We start from the raw sequence: 23124 nt of genomic DNA on the forward strand, positions 1-23124 counted from the left end.
CCTGACGGTGTTTTATTATTGGGATTCTGAGATAAAGTGGACATAATAATGCCAGTATAATGCAGGAGGCAGTGAAGTGGTGAGGAGAGCCAGGACGCTGGAGGCCCGCAGACTGCGGCGTCAATCCATTCTAGGTCTGCCACTTCATTTGCTGTGTGGACTTGGCCAGATATCTTAACCTGCTTGAGCTATGGTTTCCCATTGATAAAATGGGAATAGATACTTCTTAGGGTTGTTGGGAGGATTAATCAGAATTTATATGAGGCGCCAAGTACGGCGTTAGGCACTTAAGTAAGCATTCAATAAGTGGTTATTATTGGCTTTTTATTTTTTGTTTTTAATCCGAAGAAATCTGAAGAAAGATTGAAATATTGCAGATTGTCCTTATTTGTATTCGCTAATGAAATACTGTTAAAATAGATCTTTTCAGATCTCAGTTTCTTGTGACCTCTGTCTCTCTCCCAAGAGGACGTGTTTTATAGCCTTCCAGCCTCCCTGGGTGCCTCAGTCAAGTAGCTCACACAGCTCCTGTCAGGTTGCTTTATGGCACATACATTTGACCGTGCCAAGAAAGGTCGAGAAGCACTGTGAGTTAACTGTGTCACTCCCAGGTAGACTTGAAGTGTGTTAACTCAGTAAAACATACTTAGAGAAACCATGTTGTGCTGCACTGGGAAGTTCACAAGTGATCCTAGGCCTTGTTTAAAAATCCCCTGTGAAGCTTTTTGCAGTGCTTGTGTATTTGCTCTGTCCTCAGGCCTCTAATGATCTGTGTACTCAATCATATTTGTAATCTTAGTTTGTGTATTTACTTTTGAATGCTTTCTTCTTTGTTACATGTGCACAGTAATTACTTTAAAGCTGACTTTTTGGTGTGTATACTAAAACATGGGAAGTGGGCATCTTTATTTTCTCATTCAAACTTCTAAACATTGCTTTTTATTTTTTTGCTAATATACATATTTTCCCATTGAAATAATTTTGCAGTAACCAGCATTTAAATGCAGTGCAAAATACTGATGAAGTAAAAAGCAAAAATCTTTCAATATGGATAAACTGAAATCATTTTTTCTAAAAATGATTAGGACCTTCGGGAGAAAAACTGGGAAGCAATGGAAGCATTGGCATCAACTGAAAAAATGCTGCAGGACAAAGTGAACAAGACTTCCAAGGTTGTAATGCTAACTCCTGGAAACAATGCACTGAACAGAGAAAATCTGCAGCTTGTCTTAGAATCAGACTAAAGCGTTTAATTTTACTGCAATTTAAATATAAAATCTCCTTACCATCCACATTTATCATCTCCATCATCTCTGCTTTTTCCTCTACTCTCTGAACTTTAATTTTGGGCATGCTGGTTTGTTGTGACTACCTGATTGTTTGAGCTTCGGTGATTACTGCTTTAAGCTGCAGAGTCTTAGGAGAACTATGCTGTCCATGGAAGCTCTTCTTAGAGCCAGGGTGCCTCTTGGGGTGGTTAAGAGAGCTTCGATGAAAACTCTGAGCCAAAAACCTCTAGCTGAATTAACAAACACATTCGAATACCTAGGATGTACTTAGGATGCACAGTGAACTTGCCTAGGTTCTTTGGGGGCACACCAGGATAACTCAGACATATGTCTTAAAATATGTATGAAATGTACAGGAAATATGTCTTAAAATGTACAGGAAAAGGATCAATTCTAGTTATGTTCTTGGAGATGGTTCCTTAAAAGAGGTGGAATTAAAATTAAACTTTAGGTTTTGAATCGGCTGGAGAGTAATGATGCATGTGTTATGTTTAGTATGGAATATCAGTAGAAGGGATAATTCTCTTGACCAGAGTATGTAAAGTACTCCTGAAACATATATACCCCTCTACTTTCAAATGATAAAAGATAAGCTTCCTGTGTTCAGGTTGTTCCGTGGGTTTAAAGGTTTCTAATGAATTGTAAATTGAGAAGTTGTTTTTAATGATTAAGAGAAGTGACAGTGCCAGTTCAGTCAAACATTTTGAAAATTCCTACCAAGAATTAGTGTGGAACAGGAGTGCTGAATTTTGCAGATGGGTTAATAAAGTTCATTAATTATGTGCCTCAATCAGCATTCTGTAAGCATTTTGCATGCCAAAGTAGTAACATTTGAAGGACTTTTTTTTTTTTTAGCAAAACAGTTTTTACAAATTTTTTTAATGAAGTATATGTTTGTAGTTATATTTTCTTTAGTGTAATGGATTTGTATTTACTTAAATACCTATTCGCCTGGCTCTAATTTTCACTAAAATCTAAATTTGAGACAGCTGGCAGATACTAGGCCGGATTGGATATTATTGTTTCATTGTAAGTGGTTGCAGTCAGTTCTGTCAGCAGTGAGGGTTCTGGTATAGTTTTTGGGTGTTTCTGTAACTTCATTTTTCACTGTTAAGAGCTACGTTTTAACTTTTATTTTGTTAATGAGACTGGGTATCTAGGAAGTGCTAATCTCTTAATATTGTGCCATTCATGCAAGAAGTTATATGCCACCTGTCATAGGCATTCTTGCATATTATGATTCCAAAAGAAAGCTAGAATTTGTCCATGTTGTGTCATGTGCTTGGTGATGAGTTTAAGAATTTATCCGTATTTAAAAACTCATCACCAATGATGGCTTCTTGCGTAGCTAATAATCTACAGAGAATAGAATTTAGTCTCTCTCTGTTTTAGTGGAATTTAGATGGTCTTCAGCCTAAGTGTAAAGTGATGTTGATTGACCTAGGACCACAAGTTGTGTTGTAAGGAGTAAATATTCCTCAGGAGCTACTATAAATGACAGGTTCACACAAAATATACTTCATGTATACTACACTTAGATAAAGATAGTAAGGAAATTATAATAATTTTCAATATTAGATCTTTTCCAGGTGTTGAATTGGAATGGAAATTGCTATCCACCACCAAACTACTATGTCAAGTGAAAAACTTTTAGCTAAAATTCTTAGTATAGAATAAAAGTAACTTCTCATCTTTGTGCCTCTTGGTTACAAGTTAGACACGTTTCCTTTAGTGGGTTTCTTTTCCACTTGAGCAATTTTCAAAGAAGCTTCTGTTCCAGTGTCTCTTTTCCTACCTGATTTTATGTAAAGATTGCTTTTCCACTTCTGTGGTCAGATGATAAAGTTAACCTCGTAATTATCTCTGAATTAGCACTTAACCACCTTCCCTGAATGAGTATTCCTTATTTTATGCAGTTATATGGGTATATTCCTGAAAAGCAGTGGACTTTATTGAATTACTGAAAATATTGAATTACTGAAAATACTGCATTAAAACATCTATTTTGGGGGTGCACCCTGGTGGCCTAGTGGTAAAGTTTGGCGCACTCCACTTTGGCAGCCCAGGTTTGGTTTTCTGGGCGTGGACCTCCACCATGCGCCTGTCAGTGGCCACGCTGTAGTGACGGCCTACACACAGAAAAGGGAATTTTGGCAGCGGAATTTAGCTCAGGGTGGGAGTCTTCCTTAGCAACCCCCCCCCCCCCCCGGCAAAAGTCTATTTTTAAAATCCTGAATAAAGTAACACCTTTTTGTGTGAACAGAATGATTTGTGTAACTTTAGATTTTCATGTTATTAGGTTTTCTTAAATTGAAGTGTGTGCATCTTAAATCTGTAATAGATTTCAAAGATCACATTTAAATGGTGGGGGAAACAGGGTGGACACCTTGCTAGCTTGCTTGCCTTCTTGTCACCTGTTGAACTTCATAAGTGTTGTTTTGAGGTGATTTTCTTGGCTTGGTTTAGATGTGCATTTTTATAGGCGTCATTTTGTTTTTTATCTTGTAGAGATAGTTTGAATATTATATTTTTATTTTGCCTGTAATCCTTACCCTAATTTTGACAAACCATGGTTTTGAGTTAATAATTGACATACATTAGAGTTGGATTTAAAATCACCAAATTTAGACACGCATTTATAATACTTACCTTTAAATTTACAGCTAACAGAGTCCACACACAAGTGTCAGAATTAGTCTTGTTGCTGCTTGGCATTGGGGAAGTAACATGCCATCAGGCTGTCCTTTCACTTTCCTCTTTTTCCCATGTATACCACTCATCAAATTTTGATGGTCTGTTTTTTTTTTTTTTTTGCTTTGTTTAGCATAAGTAGCTTCACCTGACCTTGAAGCTAGAAATATGAAACTGGCCATTTTAATCCCTTGGCATTAATGGTCCATCAGTGATGCATTTTTTTTGTAGAGAGATTTGCCAGCCAGTGAGCCTCAGTTATGTTGCCCACGTACATATTTTTTGCATGTAGTTTGTTTTAGCTGTAGGAAGTGTTTTCGGATTTTTTTTGTCTTTGATTTTGTTGTTTTTTAAATTGTTTCTGGAGAGGCAAATCACTTGATTTCTAATGGTAAGGAAAATGTCCATATTGTGAGATATTGCCTTGGCTTGATTGACATAAGATATTATTTGTTATTTAGGATGCTTTAGAGATTTTGCAGATTTTTTCTTATGGATGCATTTTGATATTTTAAAATGGTAAATTTTAACATTCATCAGTATTAAGATGAATTTTTAAAATCCTATGACTTTTTCCTCCTTTAGAACTTAAAAGACCGTAGGTTTTTTTTTTTTAAATCTGTAATCTTGTAAGTTTGATTTGGTTCATCTTCTGCTTTAGGAAAGACAACAACATGTGGAAGCAGTTGAGTTGGAAGCTAAAGAAGTTCTCAAAAAATTGTTTCCAAAGGTGTCTGTCCCTTCTAATCTGGTAAGATCGATTTATTATTTTTTAGACCGTGACATCTTTGTCATTATTCAAGGACATTGTGAGTCAGCAGCCTGGGCACTCTGCACCTGGTTCCAGCAGTGTACCACTTGCTTACTCATCCCGTTTTAACCTAGGGTGCTTGTGAGTGGTGAAAATCAGTAACTTGGTGCAAAACTCATTTCTCTTTATTCAGCTGTTACTTTTGTTATATTCTACAAAATTTACATGGTAGACATTTTATTCAGAGGATTATAAACGTCATATTTGGGAAAGAAATGTCTCTTAATGGTTAATAAACTGATAATGTTCTTAATGGCTTTATTCAAAGTAGAACTTAAAGCGATGGCTTCTTAGTTTTAGGACACTTTATTTTTTAATTAAATATATTTAATAATATGAACCAGGCTTTTTTCATTTCAAAACTCAAGATTTTGGTCATCTGTTAACTTCTTCAAGCAAAGGTCTTGAAGATAAAATAGAACAACTTGCTTTACTTGGCTTGTGTGTGTTTTAAGTGGGAGAGAAAAGTTGATTTGATTCAGAGAAGAAATACAGTGAATATTTGAGGGCAGAGAAAGCCATTGAGTGTTCATGTAGTTTCCTAAAATGGGGGAGTCCGCCTTTTTTTATTTTAATGGAAAATTATATACATACTCAAAAATAGAACAGCGTATTGAGCCCAGGGTATCCAGTATCCCTCTTCAGCAGTTAGCAGTATATGGCGTGCCTTGATACACAGTCTTCTTCTGCCTCCTGTCCTGCATTTCCTAGATTATTTTGAAGGAAGTCAGACATCAGAATATTTCATCTGTAAATATTTCAGTAACTATTTCTAAAAGATAAGGATTCCTTTAAAGAAACTATTACATTAAAAAAAATCCTTAGTTTCATACACCTAGTCGATACTTGTATTTCTCCAGTTGTCATATAAATTGTCATTTTAATGGAATAAAAACTACTTACTTGGGTCCTGACTAAAACAGACTACCATAAGGTCAACATGTGATTGGTTTAAGATATCTCTTAGATCTTTTACTTTTATTTAATTTTTTTTTTTTAAAGATTGGCACCTGAGCTAACAACTGTTGCCAATCTTTTTTTTTTTCCTGCTTCTTGTCCCCAAATCCCACCCCGTACATAGACGCATATTTTAGTTGTGGGTCCTTCTAGTTGTGGCATGTGGGATGCCGCCGCACCGTGGCCTGATGACGGTACCATGTCCACGCCCAGGTTCCGAACCGGTGAAACCCTGGGCCGCCGAAGCAGAGCTGGCGAACTCAACCACTCGGCCCCGGGGCTGGCCCTCTCTTAGATCTTTTTATTCCACAGGTTCCCTTCTTTTTGTCAGCAAACCTTCCTCCCTCTTTTTTTTTTTTTAAGCCTGGTGGTTTCTTATGCAGTTTCCCAGTCTGGATTTAGCTGACTGCATCCCTGTAGTGTCAGTATGTTCCTTGGTCCTTTGTGTATCCCATAAATTGATAGTCAGTAGAGGCCTGATTAGATCCAGGCTCAATACTCGGGGTGGGGGTAAAATGGGGTGAGGGCAAGACTACTTCATGGGCAGTGTTGTGCCCTTCATCAGGAGGTCTCTAATGGCTGCTTGTCTTTCTTGGGCCCATTGGAGCTTATTTGAGCTGGCTACCAAATCCTTTTGACACAATACTGCTCAACTTTGGTAGCTTCTTTACTTTGTGGTGCGACCAGGTGTCGCTCATTTATTGTGTGCATTTCCTGCCCGAAACTTGGAATTAACTATTTTTCCAAGGAGCTCTTGCCTCTTCTTTCTGCGGTGCTAGGTGTGGTGTAAATAAACTTACTAGCTTGGTCTGTGTGTAGTCTGAGTTTAGCTGCTTGCTCTCTTAGATTATATCTACATATAGTCTACATTTAATATGCCCAAGAAGCAAAAATTCTTCTGTTTTCATTGTAATTGTTGAGGATACATTCAGCTTGATAGATTTAGTAGATATCTACCACTCTGGGTTGAACTGATGAAATAACTTGGGCTGGGCAAACATATGGATACGTTGTCAGTTCTAGGAACTGAGAGAAGGGGTTGCTATTCATATATTTCGTATTTTTCCTTTGTGACCATAACCTGTTTTTATTTCTTGATTTATTCATACTTTATATTTTATTGCTTAATGGAAATAAAATTTAGGGGTTTCTTTATTTGGCAGTATTTTATGAACCAAGAGAGTTAATGATTTATCATTTCTGTTCTTTTAAGATTGTGTCAGATCACCGCTATTAAAAATTCTTTTTAATGTAACCAGTTCATTCTTAAGAGCAATATTACCCACCCTCAACAACCAAATCTTTTTGACCTTATAAATATTTGTAAATCATCATACGACATGGATGATGGTATTTGGCCTCTGTTCATCCACTTGTTAAAAGTTGAATATTTTTGCATGTAGTCTGTATTTAAGAAATATATTAAACTTTCTATGTACTACTTAGGGTCTAGCATTTTAGGTTTGTAAAGACATGAAGGATAATCTGTTTATCTTAAGATAATAAAGCAATAATAATATAATAGTAAGACAATATAGTCAGTAGATATAAAAGGGATTTTATACGTGAAATAATTTTGTTTTTTATTGTTTTCTGTTGCTTTTTTGCTAAGCAAATCAGCATAGGAGAGATCTAAACTATATGACCTGGATGGAGTTCTACAAACTTTAAGCAACTAAATCAGTTTTTCAGCTGACTTTAATTTATATTGAATCTCAGTATTTGAAGCTAAGTAAGATTTTAATAGTATACATTTAGTCTTGGTTGAAATTTATAATGTGAAAATGTATTGTCTTTTAAATGGCGAGGCTGTTTTGACTAATGTGTACTGTGGTGTCTTGCACTATGGTATGATCTCGGCATCAGGTTTGTTTTTTATCCTTTGATAGCATACAGAGAATCCTGATTCAGCCGCATAAGTAAAGCTCTAAATTAGAGCAGTTAATAGAAATTTCATGTGCGTTCTTTTTTCTTGGATTAGACTAAACTGAAGACTTAAAAGAGGAATAAGAAGAAATTTGATTGAAAGTATCTAACGAATACTCTTTCTAAGAGGTTAAAATTCAGACAGTAAGCAGCAAAAATCTAGAATAATTTATCCTAAAATTCAGAATAGTGACTAAAACTATAAATACATGCCTTACATTTGCTAACCTGTCAGCACAAATAGAGTTTTTGTTGGTTTTAACCAAGTAAATGTTTGTATATTCTTATCATTTCTCATTATGATTTTAAAAATACTTCATATTACCTGTTTATTTTGAAGTGTCCTCAGAACCCCTGGCGCACCTTCAGAGAGTCTGAAACCCTCTGGATAGAGTGTCTTTGGTTGAGCTTCAGTTTATGAACTTAGGAGACTTAGTTTTTGGGAACTGGTTTACCTTAAAAAAAGTTTTGAAAAATTATTCATTCTTTGTTTTCTGTGTTTTAAAGATTGAATCTATTAGTCCTGGTGCTATTTAAGCGATAGAGGCTGGATTTGAGCCCAGATCTTCTACCTATAAGTTCAGAATTCAGTTGCAAATATCCTTGGTCAGGGTAAATAAGTTTTGATTTCGATTGTTGTACATAGGTATATTTTTAGTGTTTATTTTCAGGGCTGGGTTACGTACAACTCATGCAACAATTGTATTCTTCTTTGAAATTTCCAGAGGGGTGGTGTTTGTTTATGTAAGTTTCTTTGATAATCATCTAATTTGGTTATTTAAAATTTTTTGTCTATTTCATTTAGATATTTTTTGAAATTGGTTATTTTGACTTCTTCTCCTCAGAGTTATAGCGAATGGTTGCATGGATTTGAAACGAAGGCAAAAGAATGTGTGGCTGAAACTTCATGTTCAGAGGAGATAAAGGTTAGTTCAAGAGTGAAATATCTACTATATTTTAACCTATATTTAAAAAAGAAGTAAATCAGAATTTGTCTTTATGAACTTGGGAAAGAAAGGATATGTTATGAGTAGAATAATGCTCTTGAGAAAGTGTAAGGTGATTCCGTTTTCTGTAAGTGTGGGTGGGAATGCTGTAAGTCTTCCTGTAGTCGATTTGTGTACAAAGCTAATGTTTGCCGTTTCTTTGACTCTGTATCTTAATCATTTCTAAAACTGAATATTTAACTGTCTCTTACTCTCTTTTTAGCCTGGGTTTAAAAAGTAAAGATCAGTTGAGGTAGGTAGGCAGAAACTGACTGGTTTGCTAAAGCATCCCCAAATACATCATTTTAAGAGTGTTCAGAACCTGGGTGCATTTTTATCCTTGACTACTGAAATTTGAGAGATTAAACTTTCTTGAATCTCAAGTGGCATGAATAAAATCCCCTTTCCCATGTGTGTAGCATAGGCATTGTGTCCTTAGTGCACATGTGGGCCTGCTTTGATTTTACCATCCTACTTATGAGAGACAAGCCCCTTGATTATAAAGTTGTGTATTGTATTTTGTAATGAGCAGGCTTGGGGAGTTTTATTAGCAAAAAACAAATGACCAAAAAGATCATTGAACCTCTTTGGTACTTAAGAAGGTTGAAATGTAGTGTTTCATTATAAAATAGGTAGAAACCATTTGTCATACCATTAAGTACTGAAACAAATCTGAAGCACGAAACTTTCTGGTAAAACTAGAGAATTTTTCTTTATTTCCTTCTTTGCAGGTTCTAGAGCACAAGTTGAAAGAAGCCGACGAAATGCACACATTGTTACAGCTAGAGTGTGAAAAATATAAATCCGTCCTTGCAGAAACAGTAGGAAATGATTTTTAATCAACATTTTATTTTTAAATCATTAACTTATATAGTTTATGTTGGGATTAGAACATGAATTTTTCAAAACACCTGTACTTTTGTGCATAGGAAGGAATTTTACAGAAGCTACAGAGAAGTGTGGAGCAAGAAGAAAATAAATGGAAAGTTAAAGTCGATGAATCACAAAAGACTATTAAACAGGTATTTAAAAAAGATACACTGAGAGCAGCGGTTCTCAAAGTTGGGCTGTGGACCAGCAGCAGCAGCGTCGCCTGGGAACTTGTTAGTGGTGCACATTCTTGGGCCCCGCCCCAGACTTACTGAATCTGAAACTGTGGGGCCACCAGTCTGTGTTTTAAAGAGCCTCCCAAGTGATTGTGATGCCCACCCAAGTTTGAGAATCACTGTTTTAGAGTGCGACTGGAGGGTGATGATGTAAAGTGCTTTGAAAGTCATAGAGCTGCTCACTGCATGATAACATGAGGCAGAGGATTTGGGCTTCAGAGTAAGTTCTGCAGCATTGATATGTGAGCCAGGATGTAGTACTCAAGAAAAAGTCAGTCTTCCTTCTCTTCATGGGACCTGAGTGTTACTGTGCAACCTTAATTTTTGTCCTGTTTACTTGGGTACGGTAAAGAGTGCCGTCTGTTACTCACTTGTTTTCCTGGGCCAACCTGTGCAGAAGTTAGAGTTGCTGGTGGTACTCTGGGTTAATACATTTGAAGATTAATTGTTAAAAGAATGAGACACTTTTTAGCTGGGCCTAATATCATGCAAATGAGATAGATTTTGACCATAATTTAAATCAATTAAATGTGACTCTCACTTTTAAGGTCTTTTAAAAATCACTGTGGCTTTAAATGAGATTCATTTTAAAACCTCTGAAGTGTCTGATTAAAATTCTATAACATAGAAGTCTCTATATCCTTGATGGCTTACTTGGTCATATAATTGTTTCACATTTCAGATGCAATTGTCATTCACACCTTTGGAGCAAGAGCTAGAGCGATTAAGAAGAGAAAATAAAGATATTGAAAATGTATGTTATTTCATCATTTGACTTGTAACCCGGGGATTCATTTTTAGCATTAAGGGTTGTCTTAAGATCTCTCTTGTAAGATTTCTGTTATTTACTGATGCAGTTCTTATGCCTTTAAGAATATCTTGGGTAGTGTTGTAGCTGAAATAGTTTTATATTCATAAGTGTCATAACTTTCCATTGTGGGGAAGCATCATGAGAGGAAATCTTAAATGGTTTGTTAACCTTTCCTTCTTTGTTGTGTTGCTAGCTGAGAAGAGAACGAGAGCATTTGGAAATGGAACTAGAGAAGGCAGAAATTGAACGATCTACGTATGTTACAGAAGTCAGAGAGGTACTTACAATAGAATTTTTTCAACCTTGCTTCTCGGTTTAAGTTTATAACAGTGATAAAATGTTTCAGTATAAGTTCTTTGTGGCAGAGCTTCCGAGTAGCGTACAAAAACATGGGATATCATAAGGAGATCAACTTAAACTCTAAACTTCATTGCAGCTGAAAGATCTGTTGACTGAATTGCAGAAAAAACTTGATGATTCATATTCTGAAGCAGTAAGACAGAATGAAGAGCTAAATTTGGTAAGAAGCTTCTTCTCCACTGGGCATCAATTAGGCTCTGAAAACACTTGGGTTGACATGTGGAGAGACCATCCAAACTTTTTCTCCTTGCTAACATCTTTAGCTTGGCATTTTATAAGTTTAAGATAATCTTCTTATTCTGATGACTCCTAAGATGATCCTTCTTTTCTTGACTCCTAAGATGATCCTTCTTTTCTTAGCTCCTAACAATGGCATGTTTGGCTTGCAAATCTTTTTCAAAAACATCTTCCCTGTTCTATAAAACCTGATTTCTTGAACAGTATTATTTTTGGTGAATAATGAAGTGAAACAAACAGTAAAGATTGGTTGAGTTGTGAAGATTCTCTTCTCTGAGTTACCATAGTTAACGGGACCTCTCGTTTCTAATCTGGAAGGAGATTATTGAAGTTAAAGATACATACTCTTTATTCAAGGGCAATAATCCAATCCAGCTGCTTCTTTGAACTGGTCTTTCTATAGATTGTAGAAAACAAAAAGCTTGTGAAATTCTTTATCATTAACATACCGCGTAGAGCATAGTAATCTTAAAACTATAGACCTAAAGATAAGTGAAGTTAGCCAGATGTCTTATAAAGACATAGAATACACTGTATTCCCATTCCTAAACTTCCTGGAAATTTATACTGATTATGACAGACTTAGTTGTCAGATAGATATGACTATCTTGTCAGATGTTTTGAACAAGAATCGTGTCTTTCCATGATTTAAAAATCGTTACAGCATGTGATTAGATTTCCTCAAAGTATCTGAATTAACTCTGGGAAGATTACAGTAAGTTTTCTCCTTACTCATGGTTAACCCTGCAGAGTTGGGAATTTTCTTATTAGTACTGCTGTATGTACCAAAGAAAACCTCTCAACTCATTCGTTTCTGGTTAGTTTTCTGTGTTAGGGCATTGATTTATGGGAATCAGTTTGCAGAGTAGGGCTCTATGAGATGTACCACAGAGCCCTCCACATCCACATACCCCCTCTGTGCCCCCCTTTATCTTTGAAATAAAGTTTTTATTTTATTTACCTTCGTTTACCTTAGTTGACCCATTCCCACTGCAGTGTAAGACCAGTTTTATACATGTGTTTGCTACACATTGCACAGATCAGGAATGTGATACGCCGCAGCTATAAGCCTTACTCTAGAATGTGTTTTAAAAAAATCGTTTCTAACTATGATTGTTGGAGATTTTACTTGCCAAAAAATGTCAGTGCTTGGGGTCTACCTCCAACAGTAGCATCAAACCCTCAGGATTATGCTTGAGTCTCTATTCAGCTTTGTGTTTTTGCCCCTTGTCTTCTGTCAAGAGGCCATTCTGAGTGGTTTTTGTTCTGTTTTTTTGCCTTGAGTTTGTAATCTTTATTTTAGTCTTTCTGTTTGTTTGCTCAGGAAACTGTGGTCACATTTTAAGATACATTAAAATGGTTTTGTTTGCCTGGACATACTTTGTGTGTTCCTGGGCCACAGGAATAACCTCTGTGATATGTTAAATCAGAGTTAAGTAAGGAGCAAAAGCTGAAGCTTTGGGGTATTTAATTGAATTCTCAAAATAAAATTTCCAAATGGAATGTCCCCCACTAATTCTCCTGTCAGTTGGAAATGTCAGTGTGTTATGTTCCCCCTTTGGGTCTCCAGAACTCTTGGGAATGTTATGCCTATGGGTGGAAGGCAAAAATCAACTAGGTGAGTTTAATGAGAAAGTTATTTTTTGTCAGTGTAGTTCATTTTCTTTATTCATATTTAATTGGAACAGTTATCAAGAGGAGAGGCATTATGTATCGGCACTAGAGCTTTATAGAGCTTTATTATAACTATTTTCACAAGTTGGTTATTGAGAAGAAATCTTAAGACATTTCTTATTGGTATAATTAGGCCAGTGTGGTCTTGCACTGATCTCTTTAGTGAGGTCTTAAAGATTAAATTTTTTTTTTTTTTTGAGGAAGATTAGCCCTGAGCTAACATCGGCTGCCAATCCTCCTGCTTTTTTTTTTTTTTTGCTGAGGAAGACTGGCCCTGAGCTAACATCCATGCCCATCTTCCTCTACTTTATATGTGGGACGCCTACCACAGCATGGCTTGCCAAGCAGTGCCATGTCCGCACCCAGGATCCGAACCGGCGAACCCCGGGCTGCCGAAGTAGAACGTGTGAACTTAACCACTGTGCCACTGGGCCAGCCCTAGATTAAATTTTTGAAGTTTTCATTTTACTGGGTTTGTAATTTCTGTTCAGTGTCTTTTAGAATATTATACAATTGACCCTCTTAACTGAATTATATGGATCAAGAAAGCCTTTAAAAACTAATTAGTAAAATTTCTGATTACTTGCCTTTTAATTTAGAATAATTTAAATATGAATGAACTACTTTATGAATAGTGAATAGTAATACTTTAAAAAGGCATTTTACTGGAATTTGACTGATGGTTTTGTTTTTACATTTGCAGTTTTCTACTCTAAACTCTACTTCGTTTCCGTAGCTTTTCTTACAAGGTTTGGCTTTACAGACGGGACCCTCCACTGCTTAGCTTTCCTTTACATCTGGTGCAGCAAATTGGCTCATCTACTGTGTGTAATAACTGTTAGCTGTCTCATTGTTTCTCATTTATTCTTCAGTCCTAGCAGTCTTAGCATAATCAAATAAGGATGCAAGTTAATTGTAGTGTTCCTTTATTTTTACAGTTAAAGACACAGTTAAATGAAACACTCACAAAACTTAGAACTGAACAGAGTGAAAGGCAGAAGGTAGCTGGTGACTTGCATAAGGTAAGACTGCTTGTCCTGCAGATGCCATTTTTGCATGCTGTCTTGTGCCTTGAATCTTCAGCAGACACACTCCTAATTCTGGATTTGTTCTTTCTCATCATTAATTTGTTTATAAATTTAATCTGTTAAATAGTTACATTTTTGCAACTAAACCTTTCTTGGCTTGTTTTCCCATTATTCTCAATTTGCTTTATCATTTATCACGTTTATGTAATTGATTGCTTTATAAAGTATATATTAAATTTCAAATTTAATTGAAGTTATTCTTTTTTAAAAATTGGGTTACATCCATATACTTTTAAGTTGGGATTTGCTTATGTAGTCGTTTACAAAATATGTTTCTTTTGATCTTTATGGATCTAAAAGATACATAGACCTCTAATGTTTTAGGAATTTGTTTCTTTCATTTATTTCTTTGTGGACATACACTTTTCTTAATCTCATATAGAAATGGATGATCTTTAGGATTACATTTCTTATTCTTTGCGTTAGGTTGACAAGATATTTGTAATTCTGTTTGAGCTATTTTAACAGTGCAATTCACGTGCTTATGTCACAGCTGCTTTAGAGTATGATTGTTTTTACGGGAGATACAGTTATTAGCAAAGCAAATACATGACTTTTTTAAAATTGAAAGAAATTGTTCTGTATGATTAAAGTTTTAAATTGTTTATGCAAAAGGCTAGGAGTCCACAGTTGCTTCAGATTATTTTGGTGTTATCGTTACCAGTAGATAAAATGTGAACTGAGGAAGTTTGTTTTAGAACTCAAACTTAGATACATGCTACATTGTCAAGGCTGAGCAATCTAATTTACTTTGATATGTGATTTTAATTTGTGACCTCTGGATCAAAATATAAAACATGTGGTTTTAGCCTAGCGGTTTAGTTTCTCAGGAGGTAGTTCAAGGGTACTGAACAGGTGCTCAAAGGTATGGATAATGCCATGTTATTTATGGCGGCTAAAATGGCAACAGTAGGTGACAGTGAACTTCCCCATGTCTATATAATAGAAATACTGTGCAACACTTGATTGGAAATGCACATAAATATTTATTGACATGAAAAAAGTTAAAATACTTAGTAAAACAAACAGGTATAAAACAGCATGTATGTTAAAAGGCCATTTAGTTAAAATTTTCTGCCACTTTTCTGTTAGCCCATACATGTACAGAAGAGGAGTGTAGAGCAGGGGTCGCCGCAGAACCACACACTTGCATTGTGGTCACATAATGGCTTCTCTCACATGCTCTTTGTGTATTTGTTAGGTTAGCATAACCCTTTAAAAATGGAAAAGCTATTCTTAGCTTGTGAGCTGTACAAAAACAGGCCGTGGTCAGATTTGGCTGACCCCTGACCTAGACTAACCCTAACCTAAGTATCAACTGTGGGTATTTCTGTTTTTAATTTCTTTATACATTTTCTGTATTGTTTGGACTTTTTAAACAGTGAGCGTGTGTTTATAATTTGGTGGAGGAGGAAGCTGTTTTCATTTTGGAGAAAAACTTGAATAGATTGGCTTTACATTGTATTTTGAGAGGAGCTTTAATTCTGTATAAAATAAGTAAGAAAAATCACTCATTTCTTTCTTGCATGTGTCCATCAGTTGTCGTATTTAGAGGCCACCATATTGCTTTCCTTACAGGCTCAGCAGTCCCTGGATCTTATCCAGTCACAAATAGTAAAAGCTGCTGGAGACACTACTGTTATTGAGAATAGTGATGTTTCCCCAGAAACGGTATGCTTTTTCTTTAACCCCAGATCGCTCGGCTAGTTACCTTGTAAGTTATGTGAAGAATAAAAAATGTACAAGATTCATCTCTGACTAAAAAAATGCCTTCATAATGAGCTGCCATCAGTTATGTTGCATTCTTGACTTAAGGTCGTCTTTTCTTTAAGATATCCTATCTCTGAAATGCAGTGCTTTTATTAATGTTTGTTTTCACTTCAACTTAGTGAGAAGTTATATTAACTTAAAGGTTTGTTTCAGGAGATATTATGGTATACTGCTTAAGTGTAGACTCTGTTAGATGGCCTGTCTTTGAATCCTGGCCTACTACTTTGTAGCTGTGTGGTATTGGGCAGATTCCTTAGCCTCTCTGTGCTTTAGTTGCCACATCTGTAAATGGGAATGATGATAGTTGCTGTCTTGTAGGATTGTTGAAAGGAATAAATGAATCTCTCTGTAAACACTTAGAATAGTGGGTAGCACTTAACAGCAGTACCTAGCCACTGAGCCAGAGCTCAGTGTATGTTAACTGTTATTTTTGCTGTTGTTATGAATGTGCTCTCCTTTGGTGCCCGACACATTTTTTTCTGAAAGGAGAAATGGATATATATTTAATATTCATAGTCTAGATTTTTCTCTTTGTGGCCTAGTGACAATGTATATTAACAAAGCTTTCTTTGGTACAGGCTAATTTGACCACTAGGTAGCAAACGTGATTTCTCCATGTGGTTTTCGTTGTCGATTTTCATGCTATTTTTCAGCTTTGTTGTATTTAAAATAACAATAAAATGTTTTCTGTTTTGGGCTGCAAATGCCCTTTCCTTGTGTTGGAGGCCTTCATCTCTTCATCTTCTTTTTAGGAGTCTTCTGAGAAGGAGACAATGTCTGTAAGTCTCAATCAGACTGTGACACAGCTGCAGCAGTTGCTTCAGGCGGTAAACCAGCAGCTCACAAAGGACAAGGAGCAGCCCCAGGTAGCAGGTGAGGGCGCCTCGGTCACCGTCTGTCTGTGGTCACGCACGCCGTTTGTGTGCACGTGTGGCGCGCTCGTTGCCGGTGCGAGGGCTCCCTTGGTCCCTCTCAGGACCCCCACACGATGGCTTCAGCTTTCTTGGAGATAGATTTCCATCTTGCACGTCTTTTGGTTTCGTAGCTTGCAGGGGAAAAGGAAACCTTTTATCTTAGCTTCTCCTCACTTTGTTATAAAGCAGACTCTCTTGTAACTTGTTGGCCTAGGTTTTGTTCGTTTTCATAGTCTGCAACTGCTTCCTTAGTTTATCCCGATCTTAGTTCTGGTAAAGTACCTGTGGTTTATTTATTTATTTTTTTAATGACTTGGTAAAATAAAGTAAAAAAAGTAACACTTTTACTGAGGTAAGATGCTGAACTGAAAATCAGGTTATCACAATTTCTTTAAATTGGAAGCTGAGTTTTATTTAATTTTGCTTATAGGTGGTCAGAGAAATCCATTTTTAACTCTTGAAGTGAGCGTCTTAGTTGAAGATAAATAAACCCATTATTAACCAAAGCACGTTATGAAATTTTATTGCCCATATTACCTGGGAAAGCTCAGATTTGTTGGCATTTAAAAATGACTTCTGTTTCAGTGGTGAATGCGGATTAATTGATTCATTGATTCCTGGGTCTTACTTGTTTTAAAAATGACTGACTTAAGTCACACTGCTTTGGGTAATTAGGATATTCTGATATGCACTGAATATTTCAGATATTCTTCTTTTGAAGCTGTTTGCTCTAAAATAATGTTGGTATCCTGGAGGTCAGTGGAGTGGCCTGTGTGACACAAAGGGACAGCTCATCAGTGGATTGTCCTTTTCCGGATGCGTGTTTCAGACTGTTAGGCTGTAAAGGCCTCGGGACAGGTTAGGAGTCCTGGAAGAGCGGGCACGGATTGCCATTGTCATTATAGGGGCATTCTGTCTACTTTCACAGAATGATCGTCCTCTGGCCTGCCTTAGTATGCGCCCTCCTTAAAATGCTATTTCAGATCAGTTACCTCTAAGAAGGCTTCCAGATAAAGCCAGCCCATTCTTTTTACCCTTCAGCAAAAATAATTATACTTTAATCGTTTATCTTTGGAAAGCTGACTTCTCGGTTGCCTGGAGTTAAACTTATGCCACATCACCCCCATTCCCCAAATTAGAGAATAACCTTGTTTCCTGCTTTGGGGAAAATCTCCTTCCCATGTCTTCAGCCCCAGTCACTTCTTCTTTTTGGAGGAAGATTAGCCCTGAGCTAACATATGCTGTCAATCCTCCTCTTTTTGCTGAGGAAGAGTGGCCCTGAGCTCACATCCGTGCCCATCTTCCTCTGTTTTATGTGTGGGACACCTGCCACAGTGTGGCTTGACAAGCACTGCATAGGTCTGCACCTGGGATCTGAACCTGTGAACCCCAGGCCACCGAAGCGGAACGTGGGAACTTAACCACTGCGCCACTAGGCCGGCCCAGTCCCACTCACTTCTCGCATACACTTCTGTTCAGTCTTGAAAACATGCTCAAATGTCTTATTTTAACCTTGTACTTCCTTCAGGTTACCACCCTAATTTCTGTATTTCGCTGTTTAACAAAGAGTCTTAAAATAAGGAATTATTCTCCCAGTAGCTACTTCTTTACTTGCTGTTCAGCGCTCCAGAGCACTGAATACTCTCCTACTCTGGCATTACTTCTCTTCCTGCCCTTCCAGGGAAACCGTTTTTTGCTGAGGTCAGTAGTGATTTCCTAATGGCTGGATGTAATACAGGCCCCTCCTTTGCATACAGGATACTGAAGTTGTTATGACATATGGTAAATATGCTGAAGTCAGCCCATAGGCCTTTGTGTTATAAGGGAAGGGCTTCATTTCCGAGAGCTTAAAAGATTGTAAGATGGCTTATTACTGCTCGTCCTTAGACCTCCTCACTAGTATCTCTCCAGCATCTCAAAGGTGTCCTTTAAGACTTTTCTTCCCGGACACATGGTCTGCCCCTGTTAAGTCTCATGAATCATTTTTAGCTTTCCTGTTTCCACATTTGCCTTAATTGTATTAAATTTGAGATGTGTACTGATCATTGGTAACATCATTTTTATTTTTCACATTTTTTCTTTCTGATTTATAAAATTGTAGTAATTCGTTAAAATACATATACCCTGGCGACGCAGCTGAAACTGAACTGTTGTTTGCAGGCAGCTCCTCTAGGCGATCACGTAGCATTCTTTCATCAGCTGATGGACATTAGTCCCAGTTTGGCGAGTGACCAGCTGGCTGAGCGTCAGCAGTATATGGAAAGGGGTAGAGTGGACTGTGTGAAGATAGAGATTCCCCAGGCACCTGAGAACTCTTCCCTCGAGAGCTCTCCCCGCACTCGCTGAGAACCCTCCCACGGCCCCCGGGTTCCCACAGCTCTTCCTGAGGCCCTGTCGGGGTTGGTGTTGCCCTCAGGTTTTTAACTGGAGCCTTCATTTTTGCTCAATATATTCTCCCTCTTGTGAACTCTTTTAAAACTACTACTAAATGATTAAATTGGAAATTTAATTTCTTAATTGTCAGAATGTAGGTAATAGGTTATTGTCTGATGTCAGGAAACAGTTCTTTTTAGTATATATTACAAGTACGTATGGATTGTTTCAGATAACCATGTTCAGGAAGGGAAAAGCTGTTGGGAAAAGACAAAAGTGAGAGATGATGTGCAATGACTTAGTTTCCTAAATCGTGGTACATGCTACTTAGCATTGCTGAGGGGTGGGGGTGGGGGGATATCTTACATCCTCGATTTGTAAATCCTGGTACATGGTACTTAGCATTGCTGAGGTGTGGGGGTGGGGGGATGTCTTACATCCTCGATTTGTAAAACCTTAACTTTTCTTTTCTTTTGGAAGTCTTCCTACCCATCTCCTAACCTTCTTTCCCCTAAAAAAAGAAGGCTGTTGTCCGCTCTTTTTTTGAATAAAGGTGATTTTTCTGGTAGACTGGCAACACTAGTATTTTATGGGATACTTTTATGTTCCAGATATCTGCTTCTCCTTATGTTTCATACTTGCTTGGTTTCTGAGCGTTCTGAGTGTGCATATCTGACCATGTCAGAACCTTCATGACCCCAGTATCTTAGTCTGTTCGGTCTGCTGTAACAAAAGTCCTGTACACTGCGGGGCTAAAACAGCAGGCATTTATTTCCCACATTTCTGGAGGCCGGCCAAGATCAAGGCACCAGCGGATTCTGTGTCTGGTGAGACCTGCTTCTTGGTTTAAAGATGGCCATCTTCCTGCTGTGTTCTCACAGGGCAGAAGGGGCGAGGGAGCTCTCTGGGGTCCCTTAACACTGGCACTAATCCTGTTCATGATAGTGGAGTCTTCCACAGGCCCCACTTCCAAATACCATTACACTGGGGGGTAGAATCTCAACGTGGGAATTTGGAGGGAACACAAGCATTCAGACCGCAACACCCAGGTTCCCTGCTCTTGGAGCCACTGTGCAGGATCCTGTCGGGAGGATCCTGTCGGGAGGAGGAGGATTTTAATAGCTGACGCTTGGTGAGTCTGCCTCGAGCATGAGCACGCTTCCCACAGGTGCTCATTCATTTCATCTTTCCAGCAGCCCAGTGCCTGCAGTTGGTAGGTATTCTTATTCTTATTAATTTTTTTGTTCCTGTTTTACAACAGACCCAAAGAGGGTTAGCTTGCCCAACTTCCCCAGCTAGCAACTGGGTGAACTGGGAGTTAAATCCAGGTGGTCTGGGCCCAGCAGCTGTGCTCTTCCCGAGGCCTTTCCTACTCCCTAACTCAGGCGCACTCTACCCTGCCCCTTCTTGTCACTGCTTTCTTCTCATTCTGTCTGATCCTTTGTACAATTGGCCTTGTACAGTTTCTTCAGTCAATTCGGACTTTTCCCTGAAGCAGGTATTTGGTTTGCCAGTGGTAGATTGGAGAGGCTCCTGACACTGTCCAGAGAACACGGAGGGGACGTTTTCTTCATGTGTTTGTGTGTATGTGCTCTCCCTGCTCCCTTTCACAAATAGTCTTTTATGATGCAGTTGCCCCCTGTTTCTGAAAGAAAATTCTTTTGTAGCGCTATTGAAGTTATAAGAGTGAACATTCCAGATAAACGCCAGCTTTTATTTCTACACTTTATACTTGACTATTACATGGATCAGATTTTCATTTTCCGTAATGTGTGAACAGAGCACTTCATAGTTTAATGTCCCAGTGGACTATGTGGACTTTCTGGTCAGCTCTTAATCTTGCTGTAATTAGAGAACACGATAGCAAGTGATAACTTTGCTTTTTAACTTTCTAATTGCTTCCTTTCCCCTCAACTTTTTATTTTGAAAAATTTCACGTAAAGAAAACTCGAAAGAATAGTACAACACACACTTTTACTTGCTTCGTCTCTGTATATGTATACATGTTTTGTTGATGTCATACCATTTGAAAGTAACTTTTTGACTCTCGTGACGTTATCCCTGAACACTTCGGTGTGCGTGTCCTAAGAACAGAGACATTCTCTTTCAAATCCGTAGTACCGTTATCACATCCAGCAAAAGAAAGCGATAGTTGCATAATATCAGCCAGTGGGAAATGCATATTGAGGCTTCTCCAGTTGCACCCACAGTGTCTTTGTAGCTGTCTCTCCCAGCCCAGGACCCAGTGGAGACTCACGTGTTGCGTCTGGTCAAGTCTTCTTAGTCTTTCCAATGGCTTTTGAAGTTTAATTTCTTTAGTCATTTCTCTGACTTGGAAAGCTTCATATGACTTCAGAAAATCTGTCTAAAACTGAAATTATTTATCCACGGGTGTACAGTTGTAATGTTCAGTCTCTCTTCAGTGGTACTCACTCGTCTCACCAGCTTTACGTTCTCTTGAGTAGAACTAATAAAAATGGATTCCAGTGTTGTTCGTTTAAATGTTTTCTAATAGGATTTTAAAATCCCTACATTATTCTCAATTTAGTCTGGGGTTTTAGGCTCACATATTTTAAAATTCACCTAAAAGCTTCTTCCAAACCCTCAGAGTTTTCTCTTATTTTTGATTACCATTAGTATGAAGCACTTTGGTCCTGGTTGAAAGGGCCATGCTAGATCAAGAGGAATATGTGCTTTTGGTGTTGGACTGTTGTCTGCTGATTGCCTTTTGTGTCTTTGTTTTAAAATGAATATCTTTCTTTCTGATCTTTTACAGAGTGAAGCAATTGGGAAACTGTTCATTCAAGGATAACAGAAGGCATTGTATTATATTTTGCCAAATTAAAGCCTTATTTATGTTTTCACCCTTTCTACTTTGTCAGAAACACTGAACAGAGTTTTGTCTTTTCTAATCCTTGTTAGACTACTGATTTAAAGAGAGAAAAAAAGCCAACTCTGTAGACACCTTCAGAGTTTAGTTTTATAATAAAACTGTTTGAATAATTAGACCTTTACATTCCTGACGATAAAATAAACATGTAATCTTTTATCTTATTTTGCTCAATAAAATTATTCAGAAGATCAAAAGTGGTAAAGACAAGATAAAATTTAACATTTTAATACTGATGTTGTACACTGTTTTACTTAACATTTTGGGGAGTAACTGCCTCTGATTTCAACTCAAGAAAACACTTTTTTGTTGCTAATGTAATCGGATTTTGTAATGGTGTCGGTAAATAAAGGGATGCTTATTATTCAGACTTGTTCCAATTTTCATTGAGTTTGAAGAGATTTTATTAACACTACAGATCAGCATCATTTAGAACACAATTGTTCATTGCAACCTTTGCACAAGGGTAAGTATTGTTGCTTCTCCAGCTTCTCTCATTGGAGCTCTGGGTCTCCCTGTGGTTCTGTGCAGTGTAAACTGTGTCCAGGAGTGCTTGGGGCACGGAAAGGACGAAGCAGGTATTTAGCCTTTCAGACTCACCCCTCCCGCTTCAGGTAGAGGAGCTCTACTTTATTTTTACTGCTACTATTATTTTTTAAGTATAATAATTAACTTTTTAGTTTCCTTCTTATCAGGCAGTATGTTACACAGTTTACACGTGTTATCTTTTTTGTTCTTGAAAAAAGTTTGTTTTTTCCTAAATAATCGGATGAAAATACTGAGCCCTTCAGATGCTCAGAACCACTGACAGATACCTTGTGCTCTTGAGTGTTGAAGTACCTGCTGGGCCATACTGAGCCTCCTTGCTGTTTCAGTCATGCTTCTACCCTGGGGCCTCTCCACAGCCTGTTCTCTCTGCTTAAAACTCTCTTCGCTTGGATGTCAGCTTGGCTTGCTCTCTCACCATCTTGAATCTGCTTAAATGTCACCTTTCTCATCAGATCTTTCTTGACCATCCTGTATCCCACCTATCTCCCCATCCCCATACCTGTTTTTTTGTTTTGTTTTTGGTGAGGAAGGTGGGCCCTGAGCTAACATCTGTGCCCGTCTTTCTCTGTTTTATATGTGGGATGCTGCCACAGCATGGCTTGATGAGCGGTGTTATGTCTGTGCCTGGGATCTGAACCCATGAACCCCGGCCGCATGCACACTTCACTACATCTCTGGGCTGGCCCCTCCCC

At 37.7% G+C, this 23124-nt stretch overlaps 1 protein-coding gene across 23 annotated transcripts in view; it reads left to right on the forward strand.

Moving 5' to 3' along the window:
* KTN1 (kinectin 1) overlaps window positions 1–22251 on the forward strand; it is a 101348-nt gene extending 79097 nt beyond the window's left edge. For 8 of the 23 annotated variants that reach the window (XM_070594193.1, XM_070594198.1, XM_070594192.1 and 5 more), the window contains 12 exons: window positions 1086–1172; window positions 4642–4731; window positions 8520–8600; window positions 9392–9481; window positions 9590–9682; window positions 10449–10520; window positions 10771–10854; window positions 11014–11097; window positions 13787–13870; window positions 15515–15607; window positions 16459–16579; window positions 21770–22251. In XM_070594193.1, coding sequence (XP_070450294.1) covers window positions 1086–1172; window positions 4642–4731; window positions 8520–8600; window positions 9392–9481; window positions 9590–9682; window positions 10449–10520; window positions 10771–10854; window positions 11014–11097; window positions 13787–13870; window positions 15515–15607; window positions 16459–16579; window positions 21770–21774 — 984 coding nt within the window. In that variant the 3' untranslated portion in view covers window positions 21775–22251. The remainder of the gene's footprint in view (window positions 1–1085; window positions 1173–4641; window positions 4732–8519; window positions 8601–9391; window positions 9482–9589; window positions 9683–10448; window positions 10521–10770; window positions 10855–11013; window positions 11098–13786; window positions 13871–15514; window positions 15608–16458; window positions 16580–21769) is intronic. The other 15 variants (XM_070594201.1, XM_070594207.1, XM_070594200.1 and 12 more) reach the window with 3 other exon arrangements.
* Window positions 22252–23124: the final 873 nt, after the last annotated feature.

This window comes from Equus przewalskii, chromosome 25, assembly GCF_037783145.1.
Source record: "Equus przewalskii isolate Varuska chromosome 25, EquPr2, whole genome shotgun sequence".
NCBI lineage: Eukaryota > Metazoa > Chordata > Mammalia > Perissodactyla > Equidae > Equus > Equus przewalskii.